Source organism: Macrotis lagotis, chromosome X (assembly GCF_037893015.1).
Source record: "Macrotis lagotis isolate mMagLag1 chromosome X, bilby.v1.9.chrom.fasta, whole genome shotgun sequence".
NCBI classification, from domain to species: Eukaryota; Metazoa; Chordata; class Mammalia; order Peramelemorphia; family Peramelidae; genus Macrotis; species Macrotis lagotis.
The window spans coordinates 644,525,142-644,546,980 of record NC_133666.1 but is presented as its reverse complement, the minus strand read 5'-3'; the positions used below and the strand labels follow the sequence as shown (position 1 = coordinate 644,546,980).

At 37.9% G+C, this 21,839-nt stretch overlaps 1 protein-coding gene across 3 annotated transcripts in view; it reads left to right on the top strand.

Moving 5' to 3' along the window:
• The window catches only part of SBNO2 (strawberry notch homolog 2), a 213,205-nt gene that overhangs the window by 45,206 nt on the left and 146,160 nt on the right, over positions 1–21,839 (top strand). Inside the window, exon 2 of one of the 3 annotated variants that reach the window (XM_074204524.1) lies at positions 4,781–4,995. In XM_074204524.1, coding sequence (XP_074060625.1) covers positions 4,876–4,995 — 120 coding nt within the window. In that variant the 5' untranslated portion in view covers positions 4,781–4,875. Of the gene's footprint in view, positions 1–2,997; positions 4,996–21,839 lie in introns of those variants that run through there. The other 2 variants (XM_074204525.1, XM_074204523.1) reach the window with 2 other exon arrangements.

The window sequence follows — 21,839 nt, the reverse complement described above, 5'->3', positions numbered from 1 at the left end:
ATAGTTGTTTAATAAGTGCTTGATTGATTTTGTCACTGACTCCTTGTGCTTGACCAGAAGCAAAGAAATAAAACAACCCAAATAATCTTAAACCCAGGCATTTTCCTAATTGATTATGGATTATTATTGTTAATGCTAATCATAATCCTCCCCTTCTTTTTTGCCTTATTGTAGGGAGGTGATGATCCCAGATGGCAAAGTTGAGGTCTGTGGACCATAAACTCTGGTGAGGCCAATCAGTGGGGACTTTACTTTTGGCCTTGGGAGGGTATGACTTGGAGGGAGTTTTTCAGAAGTGAATTCTTTATACCACTTCAGGAAGTAATGAGTTCTTTTTTCCCTTTAAAGTCTTTGAGTGGATGCTGAGTGACCTTTTGTCAGTGATGTTGTAGGGAAGAATGGGATTTGAATCCTGTATTTGATACTCATTACCTGTTTGTCTTAGCCAAGCCTTTTAACTTCTGGGCTTCTGTTTACTTCTTTTGATTACCTGATGAAGGCTTGTGTGGGACAGTAGAAAGGGTCTTCAGATTTGAAGTCCAAGGGGCCTCAGATCTGCTCTGTCAACTTTCTTTGTGATTTGAGGCAAGACATTTCATTCTCTGGGCTTCAGTTTCCTTATCTCTTTCTGTGTGTGTGTGTGTGTGTGTGTGTGTGTGTGTGTGTGTGTGTGTGATATCAATAATCTCTGAAGTCCTTTTTTTTGCTCCAGATCTGTGATCTGAAAATGAGGAAGTTGAATGAAATCAGTCATTCCTATGACTCCTTCTGGCTTTTAATCTAAAACCTGATGTTCCTGTCTTCTTTGTGCTCAGCCCTACACATCTCTGTGGTGTTCATGGCTAGTCTTTGGTTGCTCTTTTTGAGGCCTGAGCACAGCCCATTTATCCTGGCAATGCTGGCTGTCTTTCTTATCCTCTCCAGTGCAGTCCCATCCTCTCTGGTGCAATCTCTTGCCTGTTCTAGCTGGGTGCTATTGATACAGGCCTGTCCTCGTTTGTATGAGGACATTCTGCTTCAGGCCTGGAAGCTGGTGTGACCTGTAACAGGGTCTATGGCTTACCCCATATACCTTGACTGTCATTGTAACAGGACCTTATGAAGCTGCTGGGGTGAAGGCCCTGTAACCTGGCCTACTCAGGCACCATTGCCTCTCAGTGGGGCCACTTGGGGTATGGGGTGGTGAGACAGAGGGGGATTACTGGAAGCGCTGTGGATTTTTTCACTTCATGATTTAATGTGGGAGGGGTGGTTCTCCTGGTTGGATCTCTGTTGACTGGCCTACCACATGAGAAATGATCATTTTGCCTGATGGCTACATAGACTCTGTTGACTCTGAAGCAGCCTTTCGTGGAGGCTAAACTAGCACCTTGTCACACATGACACAATTCTGCTTGCTCCTGGTCCTACTAGGAGCAGAAGCCAAGGACAAGCGTGCTGAACTTGATTTTCTAAGAAGCCGCACAGCTTTGAGCTTCTGTCCAAAAAGTACCACAAACCATGCCCTTTGACCTCTTTCTTTGTTGACATGTTCTTTTCTTTTCCACTTAGATTTAATCAAATTGAGGGTGGATAAGCTTGGTGGATGACTTGGCACTAACTTCTTGTGTCATCATGGCCAAGTCTCTTTCCCTCCTGAGATTAAATTAGATATGTCTGTCTGTCTGTCTGTCTGTCTCTCTCTCTCTCTCACACACACACACACACACACACACACACACACACCACACACATGGAGTTTAGAGCTGTGTGATATCCCAGAATGGAAAACCTGATACCTGATGACTATTTGTTACCTAGTCTTTTTTTTTATTAGGTTTTTGCAAGGCAAATGGGGTTAAGTGGCTTGCCCAAGGCCATACAGCTAGGTAATTATTAATTGTATGAGGTCAGATTTGAACCCGGGTACTCCTGACTCTAGGGCCAGTGCTCTATCCACTGTGCCACCTAGCTGCCCCTGTTACCTAGTCTTTTATGCTTTATTAGGGAAACAGGTTTCAGGACTTTTTCAGTCCTACTGGCAGGAGCCTTCTTGGAGTTGCAAGAATTTTCTCTGAGACCTCTGTCATTACTTTCATAAAATCAGATGCCTAGAAGGCACTTTGCCAGATGTTTTAGATCCTTTCTTTAGTTCTGAGCAAGCTTGGGACTCAGATCAGTTCAGATAAAGTTATCTCTTTCCTCCATAAGTCTTTAGAGTAGGAAGTATCTTAACTTCCCTTGAAAACTCATGCCAGCGCTTCCTGACCTATATATTAAAGTCTAACTGAAAGGGACCCCAGGGAATGTCTATTCCAATCTCCAGGGGGAGGCAAATTTTCTCCTTCCTTCCCTAAATCACTGACTCGTGATCCTCCAGCATTTGTTTGAATTTCAGTCATAGAACTCGGAATGTCAGGGCTTTAAGGAGCCTTAGAATGTTAGATCTGGGAAAGGACTTCAGGACACAGTATAGGGGCATCAGATGGTGGTGGATACATCACTTAACTTGGAGTTCCTACATCAGTGTTCAAAATTCTATTCCTGGCACTCACTGACTTTACTATGGGCAGGGGCAGCTAGGTGGCGCAGTGGATAGAGCACCGACCCTGGAGTCAGGAGTACCCGGGTTCAAATCTGTTCTCAGACACTTAATAATTACCTAGCTTTGTGGCCTTGGGCAAGCCACTTAACCCCATTGCCTAGCAAAAACCTTAAAAAAAAAAAAAGACTTTACTATGGGCAAGCTAGTTATCTCTTTGAGCTTCACTTTCTTCAACTGTAAAGTGACGAGTTTTGAAAACTTTGGAATGTTAATGTTGGCTGGTATTATTGTTATTTTTATAATTTATAATAAATTATATTTATTTTGAAATAAGATATTATTAGTTTTTTAAATAATAAGACAAATTTAAAATCCAATCTCTCCCTCTATGTATGTAAAATATCAATTTTATCTCAAGGTAATAATAACAAATAATAAAATTATATTCACAACAACCTGACATAAGGAAACACTATTGTTTCCTTTTGGGATTAAGAATGATAAAAATATTTATGCCCTATTATCTTCCTTAGTTTGTATTATTTAGTCTTAATTCAGTAGTATGCTTGATGTGTGTATATCTGTTCCTTCATGATCAAATCTTATACCAATAATTTTCTCATAATATTGTCTTCTACTTTTAAACTTAGATAAATACAGACTGGTTCCTAGCCTTCAAGAACCCCTATTGTCAGTAACTGTGTTAAGATTTGACAGCCTTCCTAAACCAGAATTCCTAGGCTAAATGGCACACCATTTGATATTTTAAAATTAGACTGCTCTATATTAATTGAAATCTACATATCTGGTATTAAAAGGTGCAGTGATGTCAGTGACAAGCAGCATTGTGGTTCTTCTGATAAAGAGATATTAATTTTAGTTGTAGTTCCTTCTCCAGTGCTGGAACAGTTAGATTCACTTAAATCTTGGTGATTTCTTGACCTTCACTAGTTGGTTTAGGGTGGCATTGTTCTGTTAGGTGATGACTTGTCCAAGTGATGATTACATTGGCAGAGGACAAAGGGGAATATTTCATGTAGTGCTTGCACTGACAGTTGGCTTGTATCTAGATCCAAATCCCCTAGCCCCATTTAATGGAACACAGTCTAACCTGGCTCTGTGGATAAGACACCCATCTACTAACTGGGTAACCTCCCCCCCCCCCCCAATAAAAATGTTTAAGGTCAGGACCATATACATCTTACCCTAATCTGGTATGTTGATTTGTAATTATTTATAAAATTATAACATTTTCTCTAAAGTCTTCTCCATTCTGTTTGCTTTAAAAACCTTTCCACTACTTCTGGAGGAGGAACAATCATTAAACCTTGGAGTTATAATACACCATTGACGTCCACTCTGTTTTAATCTTTGTGGACAATTGATTAGGGGCTATGCAGAGTTGGAACCAGGTGTTAGAAGTGACTCTACTCATTGTCAAACTCCTTTCTAGAGTCATTCAAATAAGTGAGTAGGTCCATTGACCTAATTCTATTCTTTTTTTAAGGAAATTATGAGAAAGCTGGTCAAGATCCATGGAGGCCAGTAACCTCATTCACTACGCCCTCTGTTTTATATCTACCACAGTAACTAGTGCCATCAAACTTCTCCCTTCCCCTTTTTATAGGGGAGATACAAGGGTTCAATCCTGGCTCTTTGAGGGAGGAGCAGCCATCTCTTACTATTCTTTTTAATTGTTCTGCACAAGGACTGAGGGTAAGAGATACTGCCTCTAATTTAAGCCAGAGTGCTAGATTCAACTTGTCCATTAGGTCCAAATTACAGGTCATGTTGATTTAGTGCATCACTGACTGAATTTATGGTATGTAACCCTGTGGTGATTCTGAGATAAAGGTATGTGTCCAACTCTTGACATTCCATAAATCCCTTGATTTTGAACCTGGATTGAGTGGGAGTTTCTTTTTTTTTTTTTGACTAGCAATAAAGATGTTATATTGAAATGTTCTATTCATGTGACAACCTCAGTCACACTGTCCTTTATATGAAATCAGAAAATCATCTAATTTGTCCTAAGTCCCACAAGTGAGTTAGTAACAAACCAACAGATCCAGTCTAGCTCCTGTTCATGACAGGAGCCTGAAGCTCAGAGGAGATGGGTGACTTTCTCAGTCACACTGAGGGGGCAGTGACTTGAACTACTCAAACCCTGGACTTCTTACTTCCATGCCTCCAACAAACTAGGCAAAATTTTTGTATTCTGAAAGTAATCACAGAATTTTCTTTTTTCCCCCCCAGGACATGGTGCAAATTGAAGAGCAGAGTTAGACACGCTGGCGCCAACGTGGTCATAGTAGTATCCCCCAAGACTGCATGCAGCAGGACCTTGACTGATGCCCTCAGTGCATCCTGCCATGGACGGGGACTACCCACCACATGATCCCCCGCAGACAGGAAATATGCTCTTCAGTCTGCCCCACCTCCAAGGCTCTGGGTGTGGGCCCACCATTGAGGTGAGTGAAGACCAAGGCCAAAGCCTGACCTCAGAAGACAGGCTTTGGGTGTCTCCTTCTCTTAGAACCGTTATTCCTACATTGAGAGGCAACATGATATAAGGCAAAGGCAGGTCTGGAGCTCGAAGGACCTTCCGAGATCATTTAGTTCAATCTCTTTACTTGATAGATGAGGAAATTGAAACCTAAGTCAGTGAGTCATTCAAGGTTACACAGATAGTAACATCATAAGTAGGATTTGAATCCAGGTCCTCTACACAGTATTGGTGCCATATTGCCTTTCCATGACATGAGCTATGTGACTTGGGTTGTGTCACTTCCCTTTTCCATAGCTCAGATTCTTTATTTGGAAAATGAGGAAATGGTTGGCCTCACCTCCCTCCTAGGGTTGTCAAGAGGGAATGACTTTTTAAAAAATATTTATTTTCATCAATTATATGTAAGACCTATTATTATTATTATTTTATAAATTTTGAGATCCAAGTTCTTTCCCTTCTTACTTCCCTTCCTTCCCCCTTTGACTGTAATTAATCTCATATAGGTTATTGTACATGTGAAATCTTACAAAGCATATTTTCATATTAGTCGTTTTGAGGGGAAAAATTCAAACCAAAATAAAAAAGAAAGTGAAAAATAGGGTATACTTCAGTCTTTATTCAGACATCCATGATACCATTTTTTCCATTACAAGTCTTTTGGAATTGTCTTGGATCATTATACTGCTGAGAAGAACTAAGTTATTCATAGTTGATTATTATGCAGTATTGCTATTATAATATACAATGTCACCTGGTTCTGCTCACTATATGTAAATCTTTTCCAGGTTGTTCTAAAATCAGCCTGCTTGTCATTTCTTATAGCACAACAGTAAGGAAGTGGCCTTTTATACTGAGTGATATATACGATTAATTGTCATCATTATTCTCAATAAAAGCCTGTTCTGTGCTAAGGCATTGTATTAACTTGAAGAATACAAAGACAAAGGAAATAGCCTTTGCCCTCAAGTAGTAGGAGATGATGCATGCATGCATGCATGTATGTTATATGTCTACATGTACACATGTATATATTTCTGTCTACATGTATAAATCAACAAACTGTTTACCCTTTATGATTTTTTCTACAACTTCAAAGTCCATTGCTAATTTCATTGTGATTCTTCTGATACATATCAATAATCTCTTGCCTCTGTGGACCACCTTATAGTTTACAAAGTGCTTTTCACATCCTTGCTTCCTTTTCCTCTAACACCCATGTGAGATAGGTATTGTAAAGGTCAGAGGAGCCAAGGGATGCTTCTCCAGTCACCTGGCTCAGAAATTGCTGTCCTGGGATGTTTTCCCAACAGCGTGTGCTGTCTGGCTGAGCTGGAAGATTTTCTTCCCCTAGGGCCCCTGTGGACACAGTGTTGGAGAAGTAACAGGAGAGAGCCTGCTTTCTAATCGGGCATCTTGTGTAATGGTATCACAGACCAGTCTCCTCAGAAGACCTAAGAACTCTGCTCTGGGATCAGTTTGTGCTTTAGCAAGGGAAAGCTGGGATGTGCAGAGAACCTTCCATTGGTTTCTTAGCATAACCAAATAGGTGCCTCTCTGAGCCTCAGTTTCCTTCTCTTAAAATGGGGGAAATATTGCTTATCCCATCTTCCTCCCACACACCAAGGCACTAGAGAAATGGGACTGTTAACATTATTGTAATGTCCGCAAACTATGATTTCTAAAGTCTCATGATTGGGATAGAAGAGTGGGGAGAGGGAGAGAGAAAGCAGATATATTGGGGGAGAAGGAATTTGGAAATAGCTGTGATGTGAAAACAAAGGTTTCGTTTTAAAATTTAACCCTCTTCCATGTGTCCACATGTATGTACCCCACACCCATACAAACACTCAATTATGACCTAAATACCTGTTCATTTCACTGAATCTCAGAGTTGGGGAAAAAGACAAGCAATCCAAAAATGCCCAGTGAGTTAGAAGAGATGTCAGAGGTCCTCTAGTATAGCCTCTTAAAAAGAAATCAACTCTAAATCAGTTTCAATAAATAGTCATTCATTCTTTGCTGGATCACCTTCAGAGAGGGCAACTTCTTTCTGAGGCAGCTCAGTGTGGATAAGTCTGATTATGAGAGAGGTTTTTTGGTTTTTTTGTTTGTTTTTTTGCAAGGCAATGGGGTTAAATGGCTTGCCTAAGGTCACACAGCTAGGTAATTATTACGTGTCTGAGGTTGGATTTGAACTCAGGTCCTCTTAACTCCAGGGCCAGTGCTCTATCCACTGCACCACCTAGCTGCCCCCATGAGAGTTTTTACTTTTGTCAAACTTCAGTTTCTGTTTGCAATTTTGACCCATTGCTCTAGTTCTGCCCTCTGAGGTCAAAAAGCATAAAATCCAGTAGCGTCTTTTCTGAATGACAACTTGTGGAATATTTGAAGATGGTTGTCATGGTTCTCTTAGGTGTTCTCTTTTCCAAGATAAATGTCCATGGACTTGAGGTTCCTCATAATATTAGTTGGCTTTCTCTGAACTCCTTATCAGTGTCCTTAAGATGTGGCACCCAGAATAAAACCGGGACTGATGCAGCAGGATATTTTTCTCCCTAGTCCTGGACACTGTGCCCCCCCCCCCCATTTTTCTTTTTTTTTTTTTTTTTTAGGCTTTTGCAAGGCAATGGGGTTAAGTGGCTTGCCCACACAGCTAGGTAATTATTAAGTGTCTGAGGTCGAATTTGAACTCAGGTCCTCCTGACTCCAGGGCCGGTGCTCTATCCACTGCGCCACCTAGCTGCCCTTCCCCCAATTCTACTTTATTTTTCCAATTATATGCAAAGGTAGTTTTCAGCATTCATCCTTTTGCAAGTTTTCGAGTTCAACATTTATCTGCTATCCTCCCTTCCTTTTCCCATCCCATGGCAGTGAACAATCTATTATAGGTTGTACATGTAAAATCATGTTTAACATATTTCTGTATTAGTCATAAAGTGAAAGGGGAGTCAGAACTAAAGGGGAAAACCAGGAGAAAGGAAAAACCATAAAATAAGGTTTTTTTTAGTTTTTTTTTTTTTTGCAAGGCAAATGGGGTTAAGTAGCTTGCCCAAGGCCACACAGCTAGGTAATTATTAAGTATCTGAGACTGGATTTGAACCCAGGTACTCCTCTCCAGGGCCGGTGCTTTATCCACTGCACCACCTAGCCACCCCCATAAAATAAGTTTTAAAAAATGAACATAGAATACTTTGCTCTGCATTCAGACTGCACAGTTTTTTCTCTGGATATGGAAGGTATGTATCTTCCATAACAGGTCTTTCAGGATTGTCCTTGAGAAGAACTGCATCTAGCATAGTTGATCATTTCTCTGTGTTGCTGTTGGTGTGTACAATGTTCTCCTGATTCTGCTCATTTTACTCGTCATCAGTTTATGCAGCTCTCTCCAGGCTTTTCTAAAGTCTGGTTGCTCATGATTTCTTTTTTTTTTCTTTTTCTCCTATTTATGTATTTATTTTTTCCCAGTTACATGTAACTGTAATTTTCAATAATTACTTTTTTACATTTTTCTTCCCCCTCTTCTCTCCCCCTCCCCCTGACAGAAAGCAATGTAATATAGGCTCTACATCTATAATTATGCTAAACATAGATTCATATCAATCATGTTGTGAAAGAAGAATCACATCCAAATGGGAAAAAATAGAGAAAAAAATGACATAATTCTTTAAGACAGCTTTTTTAAAAACTTGAAGATAATAAACTTTGGTCTGCATTTAAACTCTCTGGATATGGATGGTATTCTCCAACACAAGTCTTTTAGTACTGTCTGCAAAAGTGAACAAGTCCATCATGATTGATCATCACCCCATGTTGCTCTTAATGTATACAATGTTCTTCTGGCTCTGCTCACTTTGTTCAGCATCAGTTTGTACAAATTTTCCCAGATTTTTCTGAAGTCCCATCCCTCATGATTTCCTTTTTTTTGTTTTCCAAATGCATACAGTGGTAATTTCTACCAAACATTTTTTTGGTTAAGGTTTTGAATTTTATACTTTTTTTCCTCTTTCCTCCCCCAAGAGAAGGCAATCTGATAGTTTTTTTTTGGCAAGGCCATTAATGGGGTTAAGTGACTTGCTCAAGGTCACACAGGTAATTATTAAGTGTTTGAGGTCAGATTTGAACTCAGATCCTCCTGATTCCAGGGCCAGTGCTTTATCCACCGTGCCACCTAGTTGCCTCCAATCTGATATAGTCTTTACAAATTTCTTTCCATGATAATCATAGATCAAAATTGAATGTGTTGAGAGAAAAAAACAGATCCATAAGGAAGAAAGAAAACATTAGAGATAGGAAGATTATGTAATACATAAGACAACTTTTTTAAAAATTGAAGATAATAATCTTTGGTCTTTTAAACTCCACAGTTCCTCCTCTGGAAATAGATGGTATTCTCCATCATGAATCCCCTAAAATTGTCCCTAATTATTGCACTCTTGGAGTAAACAAGTCCATAAAGGTTGATTATCACCCCATGTTGTTGTTGAGGTGTATAATGTTCTCATGCTTCTGCTCATCTCATTCAGCATCAATTCATGCAAGTCTTTCCAGGCTTTTCTGAAATCCTGTCCCTCGTGATTTCTTATAGTTTTCAAAACATCATATTCATGTATCACAATTTGATCAGCCATTCTCCAGTTGATGGGCATCTCCTCAATTTCCAATTCTTTGCCACTACAAAAAAAAAGCTGCTATAAATATTTTTGTGCACATGGGGTTTTTACCCTTTTTTCTTGATCTCTTCAGGATACAGACATAGTTGTGGTATTGTTGAATCAAAGTATATGCACCCTTAGGAATAATTCCAGTTGCTCTCCAGAAAGGTGGAATCTTTACATGAGTTCCTTCAGAATAATAGTACTCCATTACATTCTTATTCCATAAGTTGTTCAGTCATTTTCCAGTTGTTGGGCACCCCTTCAATTCTAACTTCCTGTCACCACAAAAAGAACTGTTACAAATATTTTTGTCCACGTGGGTCTTTTCGTTTTTTTTAATGACCTCTTTGGGATACAGACTAGACACTGTGTCTTTTTTTTTAGTGTAGCCTTAGATTGAAGTCAGGCTCTTGACTACTTCATTGCATTTTTGATTAAAATGAGTTTGAGGTCCACTGAACCCTTCTGATCATTTTTTTTAGCTTTTTGCAAGACAAATGGGGTTAAGTGGCTTGCCCAAGGCCACACAGCTAGGTAATTATTAAATGTCTGAGACCGGATTTGAACCCAGGTACTCCTGACTCCAGGGCTGGTGCTTTATCCACTATGCCACCTAGCCGCTCCCTACCTTCTGATCATTTTCAATGCACTGCTTACTTTTTAGCCCTTTCTTCTCTGTCTTGGTACCTGTGAGGTCAGTTTGGTGAATGCAAGTTTCACCTGCATAAATTTGGCTCAGTGTTTTAAGTTGCTGAGACTTCTTTGGATCCTGACTATGCCCTCCTATATACTAACTATCTGTCCTCACTTTCTGCCACCTGGATTCTAATAAAGGTGCCATCTCTGCATTTATTCGTGTTACTGATAACAAATATTCGCAGAGGGCTCAGCCTAAATCTGTGGGGTGCTCACTCCATGGGAGATTTCCTTCCAAAGAGGAAATTTATGAGTTTCTTGGGATCTGACCACTCAGTTTTCACTCCATTTAATTGAACTCTTAGTTCACTATCTTTTCCAAGAAAAAAGTGTTAAAATATTTTCAAATTTTTTGTTAAAATTGAAATTAGATGTATCTGTAGCATTGCTCTCTTGTAACTTATAAAAAAAGATTGGGTTAGAGTGCTATGACCTTTTCTTGATAAAGCCAGGCCAGGGCATTGTGATCACTCCTTTTTTAAATACTCAGCAAGTCAACCTATAAAAAAATAGATATATATGATTTCATATTGTAGAATATCTATGTATCTATTTATATTGTAGAATTGTACTGTTCACACAAGTTTAGGGAGAGAGAGAGAGAGAGAGAGAGACAGACAGACAGACAGACAGACAGACAAGGGAACGGAGGGGAAAAGAAGGAAAGGGGAGGGGGAAAGGGAAAGTAGAAATTTTCCAAGGACCAAAGTCAAACTTCATCAAGCTATAATATTTTGCAGATTCCATTCTTTGCCCTTATCTGAAAATCAGAACAAAATCAGTTCTTTAATTCTGCATCACTTGTCTGGTTATCTGGGATCTCTCAAAGATCACAGGCAATGACTCAGCCATCATACCTGTTAGATTCTTGTTTTGTATTTTTCCAGTTTTCTAGAATATAATTGGGCAGGGCAGGTGATTTGAGCTCATCAAGGCCAGATAGGTACTCTCTTACCATCTCCTAACTTATCTTGGGTATCCAGTTCCTGTTATGCATTTTTGTTCTGTCTTCTCCTGTCTAAGGCTCATTTCCCCTTAGAAGAGAAACAAAGCATGGGTTGAGTAGCTTTTTCTCTTTTGTTCATTTTCATCATCCTTTCTATCCAAAGCAGTGGGTAGCTCTGTCCTGTCTCTAATTTTGCTATAGCCTTATGTTTTGTTCTTTAACTCATTTTTTTTATTTGTCCATGGTATCCTAGCACCACTGGGTTTTTTTTTGTTGTTTTTTTAAAAAAATATTTTATTTTTTTCCAATTATATACAATAGTAGTTTCTACCTATCATTTTTGGTAAGGTTTTGAATTTTGATGTTGATTTGATATTGATAAATCTTTACATTGTTTCCATGCTATACACTGATCAAAATTGAATGTGTTGAGAGAGAGAAATCATATCCTTGAGGAGAAAATAAAATATTAGAGATAGAAAAATTATTCTGTGCAATGTAAAGACTAACAGGCTGCCTTCTGTGGGGGGTGAGGAGAGGGAAGCAAGAATAGGGGAAAAATTGTAAAACTCAAAATAAGTAAAATCTTTCTTTAATAAAAAAATTATGTTGTGCATAAGAATGTTTTTTAAAAAATTGAAGGTTATAGACTTTGGTCTTTGTTTAAACTCCACAGTTCTTTCTCTGAATACAGATGGTATTCTCTGTCACAGGTACTGTAAAATTGTCCCGGATTATTGCAGTGATGGAATGAGCAAGTCCATTAAGGTTGATCATCACCCCCATGTTGCTGTTAGCTGTACATTGTTTTCTGGTTCTGCTCATCTTGCTCAGCATCAGTTCATGCAAGTCTTCCCAGGCTTCTCTGAAATCCCATCCCTCTTGGTTTTTTTTCTTTCCTTCCTTCCTTCCTTCCTTCCTTCCTTCCTTCCTTCCTTCCTTCCTTCCTTCCTTCCTTCCTTTTGCAAGGCAGTGAGGTTAAGTGACTTGCTGAAGGTCACACAGCTAGGTAATCATTAAGTGTCTAAGGCCAGATTTGAACTTAGGTCCTCTTGATTCTATGGCTGGTGCTCTATCCACTGTGCCACCTAAGCTGCCCCTCTCTTGGTTTCTAATAGAACAGTAGTGTTCCACCACATACATTTACCATAATTTGTTCAGCCATTCCCCAGTTGAAGGACATTTACTTGATTTTCAATTCTTTGCCACCACAAACAAAGCTGCTATGAATATTTTTGTACAAAGGATATTTTTACCCTTTTTCATGATCTCTTCAGGGTATAGACCTAGTGGTGGTATTTCTGAATCAAAAGGTATGCACATTTTTGTTGTCCTTTGGACATCATTTCAGATTCCAGCACCTCTTTGAAGGGATGGAGTTCCACTGTCTCTTGTTACTTTTCCCATCTTCTTCCCATGTCTTATTTTTTTTTTTGGTAAATGTTTTATTTTAAACTTAAATGCAAAATGAGAAAAGGAAAAGACACAGACCACAAAAGAGAATTCAATGTTAAACAATAAATTTCCATTCAAGAAAACCTGTATAATAAATATACTTTTTTGTTCAAAGCTGCCAGCCTTTCTATGCTTCTTATGGGTTTTCTTTTGTTCTCTTCTGTGCACTTTTTAGTTTTTTTTCCCCCTCTCCCCCCATTGTAATTAAGTGTGGAGATCTATATGCATGCATGTGTACATGTATGTATATATATACATATATAATAACATGCATGTGCTTATATATCTATAAACATACACATATAAATTCATGTATATAAAATTACACTATGCTTATTTCCTCTTCATCTGTTTCTTTAAAGGTGGCTAACATCTTCCTTTATACATCCAAAAGCTTTCCTTGGTTTTCTTAATCATCTAAGTTCATTTCGTACACCACAGCAATTTCCAACTCAATCATGTCCTATCTGAGAGATTGTATATGAAAGTTTTCAGCCCTAAAATTCTTCCTTTTCTTGGATACATATGTTTTATTCAACAAGAAAATTTTAATTTAAAATGTCCTTTTTACACTTCAGCAATGGTCTCACCATATAATATAGTTTAAGGTCTGATACTGCTGAATCTATTTTTTTTACATATTTTTCCCTGGTTTCTTTGAAATTTCTGAATTTTTGTTTGTCCAAATGAACATTGCTATTTTTTTTTATCTTAGCAAAATTTTTTAATAATTTAATTGGGATAACATTGAATAAATAGGTAAAATTGTTATTTTATAAATTATATTGACTTTACCCATGAACATTAAATATTACTTAAGTCATTTAGATCTGAGTTTATTTCTTTAAAAAAGTATTTTATCTCTATGTTCATATGGTTCCTGTGACTCTTTTGGCATGCATATGGTCAGATATTTTATATTGTCTAGGTATTTTAAATGGTTCAAAACAATATTGAATAATATTACTGACACATAGTTGTAGCTTCTGTTTTTTACTTTTGATTACATCTATTTTAATTTTTAATTTTGGCTGAGATCATGATTACTATACCTGTTTTTTTATACTATATTCTACTCCTGCCCTTTATTTTATCTTTGTGTGTTTCATTTTTATAATGTTTCCTGAAAGCATATTGTTGAATTGCAATTTTTAATCTATTTCTGTTTTATTAGTAAATTTGTCCCATTCACATTCAAAACTACAATTACTTGTTATGTATTTTCCTCCTTCATATTTTTCTTCATTGTTTTTTCCTATTTATCCTATTCTCATTCCTTTGCTTTTTTCTACCTTTCTTACTTGTCTCCCTATTCCTTAACTTTCCACTCTCTAAGATTCCATTCCTTATCCTTTCTCCCCACCCTATCCCCTTGCCCTCTCTTCCTTCTTTTCTGAATTTAGAAGACTTCTATAACCTTCTAGATGTTTTTCCTTCTTTAATCCATTCCTGATGAGCATAAGGTTCCTGCACTACCTGCACTCACCCTTAATAGCTTCTTCTGTATCAGTTTTTACATTTATGTTTCATTGTAAGAGATGATTACTCCTTTTTATCTCTCCCTACATAACTTTATTTTTTTAAAAAATCCCCATATTATACTCAACTCAGCCCAAGCCTTTTTTCAGACTACTCAGATAATGATGACAATCATAAGAGTACTGATATTATTTTCACATACGAAGTAAACTATCTGACCTTATTCAGTCCCTTATAAATTACTCTGTAATATTGACCTCATATTTCTCCTGGATGTTATATGTCAAATTTTCACTTATGTTCTGGTGTTTTTGTCACAAAATCTGAAAATCTTTGAGTTTGTAAAATGTCCATTTTTTTTTCCATTTAGGATTACTCTTAACTTTATGGCGTTACCCTTGGTCATATCCCCAGCTCTTTTTTTTTAAATGAAATATTGCATTCCAAGACTTATCTTATCATCCTTCCATGTAGCAACTGCTAGGTCTTGTATAATCTTTCTTGTAGCTTTTTGATATTTAATTTTTTTCTTGTTCCTTTCAGTATTTATTTTCTCCTTTAATTTTGGTTTTTGTTCAAATTCCACAATTCTTTAGGAGAAAATCTTAGTTGTAGGCCCTGTGGGTCTACTATATCTTTGATAGCTCCCCATCTTATCATAATTGTTCTTCTTTAGGTCTTTATAATTTCATTTTGGAAAGCATCCCATCCCTCCTGGTCTGAATTATAGATCTCATCATCTTCTCTAGTATTCCTCTGAGCTTTTTAAATCTCCTTTAGGTAAGAGTGCTATTATCAGATGATACCCTCCCAACTCTCCCCTCCTTTTCTGTCACGTGGTCTAAGAAGGAGTACTCATTTGGCTGTTACTTCCTCACCTCCCATAATTTCTTCCTCAACAGTCAGTTCTTCCTCAGTGGTAAGAATCAGATCAAGAGCAGCTGTTAGACTCATTAGCTCCTCAATCTTTTGAAGGTTGGAATGATCATTAAATCAAATCAGGAAGTTATTATCTGCCCCATTTTTGGCAAAGAGAAAGAGAGCTCCAGCAGATGTCTGGACAATACTCAGGTGAATTCATCACTTTACAGTTTTATAAGATATAGAACTGAAGCACTTTAGTGTTCATCTCCTCTAAACCTCATTGTACATGTAGGGAACTTGAAGCATAGGGAGGGATAATGACATGGTCAAAGCCTCACTGATACTTAAGTAGTCGACCAAGAATTCATACTCTGCTCTCAATTCCAAATCCAGTTTTCTATCTACTTTATCACAGTTGAACCTGATTGTGTGTGTGTGTGTGTGTGTGTGTGTGTGTGTGTGTAGTTATCCCATATTCATCTTTCCATTGTGGGCTAAGCCTTCTTTTCTGTGAGTGGCAAGGTCTCTGACTGATTTTAACTGAGCCATCTGCCACATTGACAGAATCTCCTACAACTCTATACCCCCCCTGTGGTTCAATCAGCAAGTCCACAACTGTCCCATCTCAGGGGCAGGTGAAGATTGTGGCTGAGGTCTGGCTCTGGAAAACTTTGGGGGATTCCAAGCTCTGTGACAGGGAGAATAGAGGTGACCCAGCCAAGCTCTTCATCATCTAGAGGTGAATACTGCAGGTATTCTCAATATCTATTAAGAAGTACGAACTAGTTGGGTTTTTTGTTTTTTGTTTTTTTTTTTTAGGTTTTTGCAAGGCAAACAGGGTTAAGTGGCTTGCCCAAGGCCATACAGCTAGGTAATTATTAAGGGTCTGAGACTGGATTTGAACCTAGGTACTCCTGACTCCAGGGCTGATGCTTTATCCACTACGCCACCTAGCTGCCCCTCAAACTAGTTTTTGAATATAGATTTCCTGACAAATTTTTTTTTAAGTTTTTGCAAGGCAATGGGGTTAAAGTGGCTTGCCCAAGGCCACGCGGCTAGGTAATTATTAAGTGTCTGAGGCTGGATTTGAACTCAGGTACTCCTGACTCCAGGGCCAGTGCTCTGTCCACTGCGCCACCTAGCTGCCCCATGACAAATGTTCTTGGGAACAATTCTGAAGTAGATATATGTCATCATATTTGAATCTCACAGCCCCTCTGAGAGCTGGGTGCTTCAGGTAGTGTTCCCACCTTACAAATAAGGATACAGATTTCTGTGTAATATTATTCATGTGAATTGATCATAGTGATTTTTAGAGTATTATAATAATAGTAATTATTATGATTCACATAGTAAGCACATGAAGATTTTCAAAGTGTTTTTATCTAAACACGTGTATGGCATTTGTAAGGCCAGCATTATTCTCCTCTTCTCCATTGACAGAATGGGGAAATAGTCTCCAGGAAAAGAAATAAGTTAACTTGTACTCCAATCTGAAATGTAATGCTGTAGTTGAGATTCACCCAAAAAGTTCAGGACTTTGGCCCCATATTGGGGAAAGAACTGGGATCCTTAGCATCTTATTTTAATTGTTATCTTGTTTTTATTTAATCTTGATATCTGAATCTGTCTTCCCTGCTCAATCTAGTGTGCCATCCTTTGTATCAAAGTTAAAAAAAAAAGGTACGGTAGGGGTAGGTGAAGAAGAATAATTCAGTAAAACGAACCAACACATCAGCTGGGTCTGAAAGTTTGTGTAGCATTGCGAGATGGGGGGGGGTGGCTGGTGGGAAGCCCTGACTTTCAGCCTAGGAGCCCTAGGTTCAAAGCCAGGCTTTGTCATCTTTTAGGCTTCTGAATTTGGACAAGCTGTGTGGTCTCTCCTGGCCTCACTTTCTCCATCTGTAAAATGGGCATTGTACACCTTACTCTATTTTCTTCAGACAGTTCTTGGAAGTTAACTGGTCACTACTACAAAAGTGCAGCACAGATGTAAGTGATTGTTAATGATGACAATGGAGGCCTTTTAACATAAAATCCCTTAAAAAAAACCCAGACTCCTTTGGTGTCAACCAGTTGCACAAGTTTGAATTCATTCCTTCTAGTTTCTTCGTGGAGAAGGGAAATAAATCTATTGGAGGTAGAGTGATTTTTGTCTGTGAATGCTCCACTTCTCAACAGGTATTTTGGGACATAGTTTGGGGCTAAGAGCTTCAGCAAGAGTTTAGAGATCTAAGTTTAGTCTCCAGCCCAGATGTTTTGCTTCTTGGCAACCATGTCCCCAGGAATGGCGTAAACAAAAAACCTACCTATCAGAAGCATAGAGAAAATCATTGTAAAGTTCATCACTTAGGAAACATTTATTAGCCATCTCTTCTTTTCCCTAAACTCTGACTCCAAGAGCCTCCCAGGCTGCTGGGGGGAGACAACATGCAAAAAAAAAATGATGTACAAACAAGCTGGATAGGAAACATCGGAACTGATCAGTGTAGAGAAGACACTAGCATGAATGGAGGCCTGGAAAGGCCTCTTGGAGAAGGTGGGATTTTAGCTTAAACTTTGGTAATTCCAAGAGGCAGAGATAAAGTGGGAGAAGCATTCCAGACATGGGAGCCAGCAGGGAGATAGATGGCTAATTGAGTTTCACTTTCTAGTATTAAGTATTAAGTTACAGTGGAGCCTTTTGAATTTTGTGGGACCTTTCCTTGTCCTGTCTGTTACGTCATGAGCTGAATGGTGAATGGTCTTTCTTAACTCAGACTATACAGAGGAAGCTGTAGCTAAAGGCCCCAGCAGCTCACAATGGTGGGACTTGAGTGGCCTCTTTTCATGGTTTTATTTCCTAACTCAGCATTGACTCTGGACTCTACTAAACCCAGACAAAACAAGATCAACCTCAACACCACACTGTCCCCATGCCTCTTTTTTTTTTTTTTGGTCTGATCTTCCTTCAAAAGTATTTTGTACAAAAACACTAGGAGAAAACATGCATATAAAGAACAATAGCTAAGAGTTCTAGTTCTGACTGTATCCTTTACTGGTACTGTTTACCTTTGACATATCATATTCCTTTATTGGGTCTCTTTCTTTCCTTGGAATGAGTGATTTGAATTAAATAATAGAAATTCCTTTTCTTCTCAAACATTCTATGTTCTAAGTTCTTCCAAGCTCTGATGGTTCATTTTTAAAGTCCTTTTTTTTATTTGACCTTTGTTATTTTTTTAAAATATTTCTTTTAAAATTTACTGGTAGCTTGCTGGTACAGTAGATAGAACACTAATCCTAGATTCAGGAGGATCTGAGTTCAAATTCCACTTCAGATACTTCATATTTATTAACTATGTGATCCTGAGCAAATCATTTAACCATGATTGCCTTGCCAAAAAATAATAATACTAATACAATAAAATTTAATTCATTAAGACCTAGGCAGTCATCAACAAACCTGAACATTTCCTTTGCCAAGATGAACAAAAAGAGAGGGTTGTATATAAACTCGCAAATCTCTATTGGTATAAAAACTACTGGCCCCTGTTTGAAAATGTAAGTCTTCTGATTCTCTGGTTCCATCACCTCCCTGTCCAAGAGGCAAAAAGCCTGCTGATTAGGGTAGAGCACTGGCCCAGGAGTCAGGAGTATCTGAGTTCAAATCCAGTCTCAGACACTTAAGCTGTGTGACCTTAGCCAAGTCATTTAACCCCATTGCCTTAAATAAATAAAAAATTAAAAAGAAAAAGAAAGAAAAGCCTGCTGATTGTTAGCCTTCTGGAGGCATAAATTGGTCATTGTTTAAATTATTCTGGATCTCCTCATTTCACTCAGCATTAATTTATATCAAGTCTTCCAGGTGTCACTGAATTTATGATTTTTTATAGTGAATGATATTGAGTTCCATTTCTATGCCACAACTTGACTGTTCCTCAATTGATAGACATTCAATTGGTTTTTAGTTTTTTGTTACTACTTAAGGTGCTTCTATAAATATTTTTGTATATTTATCACAGGGCTATTGTTAAGTACTTATTTATTGCTTAATAAACATACAAGTCCTTTCACTTGGTCTCAGATCTCTTCATGACACCACTTTTAGTGGTGGTACCACTAGGACAGTGTTCCCTGTATAGATCACTAGGAACAGTTACTTCCAAATTGTTTTCCTGAATTGCTGTATTAGGTCCCAGCTCCACAGTGTGTTGGTGTGCTTGGACTCAACAAAGTTGCCATTTTTCTTTTTTGGTCACCTTTGACAATATGATAAAACCTCAGAGTTGTCTGAATCACAGTTTTTTTTATATAATTTTATATAATTTTTAAAATTTTAATATACTTGTTAATTTGCATTTCTTTCAAGAACTGTATGTTCTTATCCTTTGACCATTTATCTATTGGTGAATGTCTTCTTTTCTAATATAGTTCAATCAGTTCAGTGTATTTCATGGATATGAGACTTTTTTCAAAGAAATTTACTCCAAAGATTTTTCTCCTAGTTACCTATTTGCCTTTTATTCTAGCTGTAGTGATATATATTGTTTGTGTACAAACTTCAATTTTTATGTTGTCAAATTGTCCATTTTATCTCCTGTAATTATCACTATCCCGCATTTGGTCAGGAACTCTTTTATCTGTCTATTGTTATAAAAGATACTGCCTTTTCTTCTATAATATGCTTACAATCCAACCTTTTATATTTAGGTCATTAATTTATTTGGACCTCATTGTAACATACGTGGTGTAAGCTGTTGGTCTAAATTAGGGATGTCAAATGCAAATAGGACTGAATTCTTTCTATTGATTATTGTTTTAGAAAGCTTCACGTTAATATCTATATTGTATTTTTATTTCTTCTGTTAATCATTTTCTTGTGTGTGTGTGTGTGTGTGTGTGTGTGTGTGTTAATCATTTTCTACCTATCAAATACTGAACTCTTTTTTTAGGTTCTTTTTAAAAGCTCTGATATTTAGTATGCTAAGTAAGGTCTCTTCTAACTTTGGCATATTTTTGGGATGGGGGTGGGGGTTGTGCGGGTCTTTTTATTTCATAGAGTTAAGCCTACATGTTAGATTCAGAAATATAGTGATCAGAAAGCATATCAGCATCCATCCCTCCTCCAAAATCTTGGCTCTGAAAAAAATAGGAAAAAGGAATCACCAAGTGATCCCCCAAATCATTTCTGGCCTAACACTCATTTAGGTGCTCCCTGTTTAAAGCAAGGTACAGAGGGCTGAAGTTAAAGGAAACCATCCCTTTTGTTTTGTTTTTTTAATTTTTTTTATTTATTTAAGGAAATAGGATTAAGTGACTTGCCCAGGGTCACACAGCTAGGCAATTATTAAGTGTCTGAGGCTGGATTTGAACTCAGGTGCTCCTGACTCCAGGACTGGTGCTCTATCCACTGCACCACCTAGCTGCCTGAAACTGTCCCTTTTGTCAAGTTCCTTCTTTATCTGCTGGTAGAAATGTAAGGGCTGAGATGACTACCCAAGAAATTCCATGTATGAGGAACAAGTGGCAGTCCATTTTAAAATAAAGAGTGCTTGAAGGGAAAAATATGAAATCAGACTAGAAAGGTAAGTGGAAGCCTACTCTCTTGCCTTTATTAGGCACTTAAATATTTATTGTATTGGGTTTTGGAGAGCTTTAATTGCTAGGCTGAAGATTTTTGTGTTTTTTTCCTGGATCTATTAGTATTTACCTAAAATATTGTCTTGGACATAAGAAAAGGAACCCTTTATTCCTCATTGAATCACTGGGGATGTCTTTAGTCACTGGTTAAGAAGTATTTACAGTAAACCAAATGCATTTTTTTCTGCTGGAGTTCAGAAAGCTATTATTCATCAATAGGTGTGGGTGCCCTTCTGACAGAGAGATCAATCTCCCTTGCCAGAGGGTGATCCACTGCACAGGTCTGTCAAAAATAGATGTAGGTTCTCCCTTTGCTTGATGATTCTCCTCTGATAACTTTCTATTGAAATATGATTGGTGGGGTGGCTAAGTGGTGCAGTGGATAGAGCACCAGCCTTGGAATCAGGAGCACCTGAGTTCAAATCTAGTCTCAGACACTTAATAATGACCTAACTGTGTGTCCTTGGGCAAGACACTTAACTCCATTGCCTTGCAAAAATCCAAAAAAAAAAAAAAGAAAAAAAAGAAAGAAATATAATTGAATGATTAGAACTGAGAGGAGCTGGGCTGCCAGCCCTCCCAGTAAGCAGACTTTTCTAGGGGTTAACCAGTGAAGACTGGGGATTTCTTTTGACTTCATCTATAAACAGGAGTAAAAGAGAAGGATGGCAGATGTGATAGGAGCTTGTCAAGGAATTTGGGAAAATTGGTAGAATTTTGCAGCAAGATATTAGTCATTTAATGGTTCCAAAATGATCAGCCTCTCAGTCAGCGAGGAGTTTTTGGGCACCCACTCTACTCATCTTTGTACTTGGCAGTATCTAAATATGGAAATTAGGTAGTGAGTTCTTCATTTCTGCTATTATTCAAGTGGAGGCTGGGTAAGTCTTTGTAGAGGAAGTTATAGATAGAATGCATGGATCACACAAGCATTGAACTTGTTGGGGCCCCTTAGTAAAGTCCCTTCAGTTCCAAGATTCAGAAGCTCCATGAGCGAGCCAGAGATGATTACTCCCCTGAAGGAGTTGATGAGAAAAGATTCATGAGACAATTTACAGTTCAGTATAATACAACATATTACTATGCAGT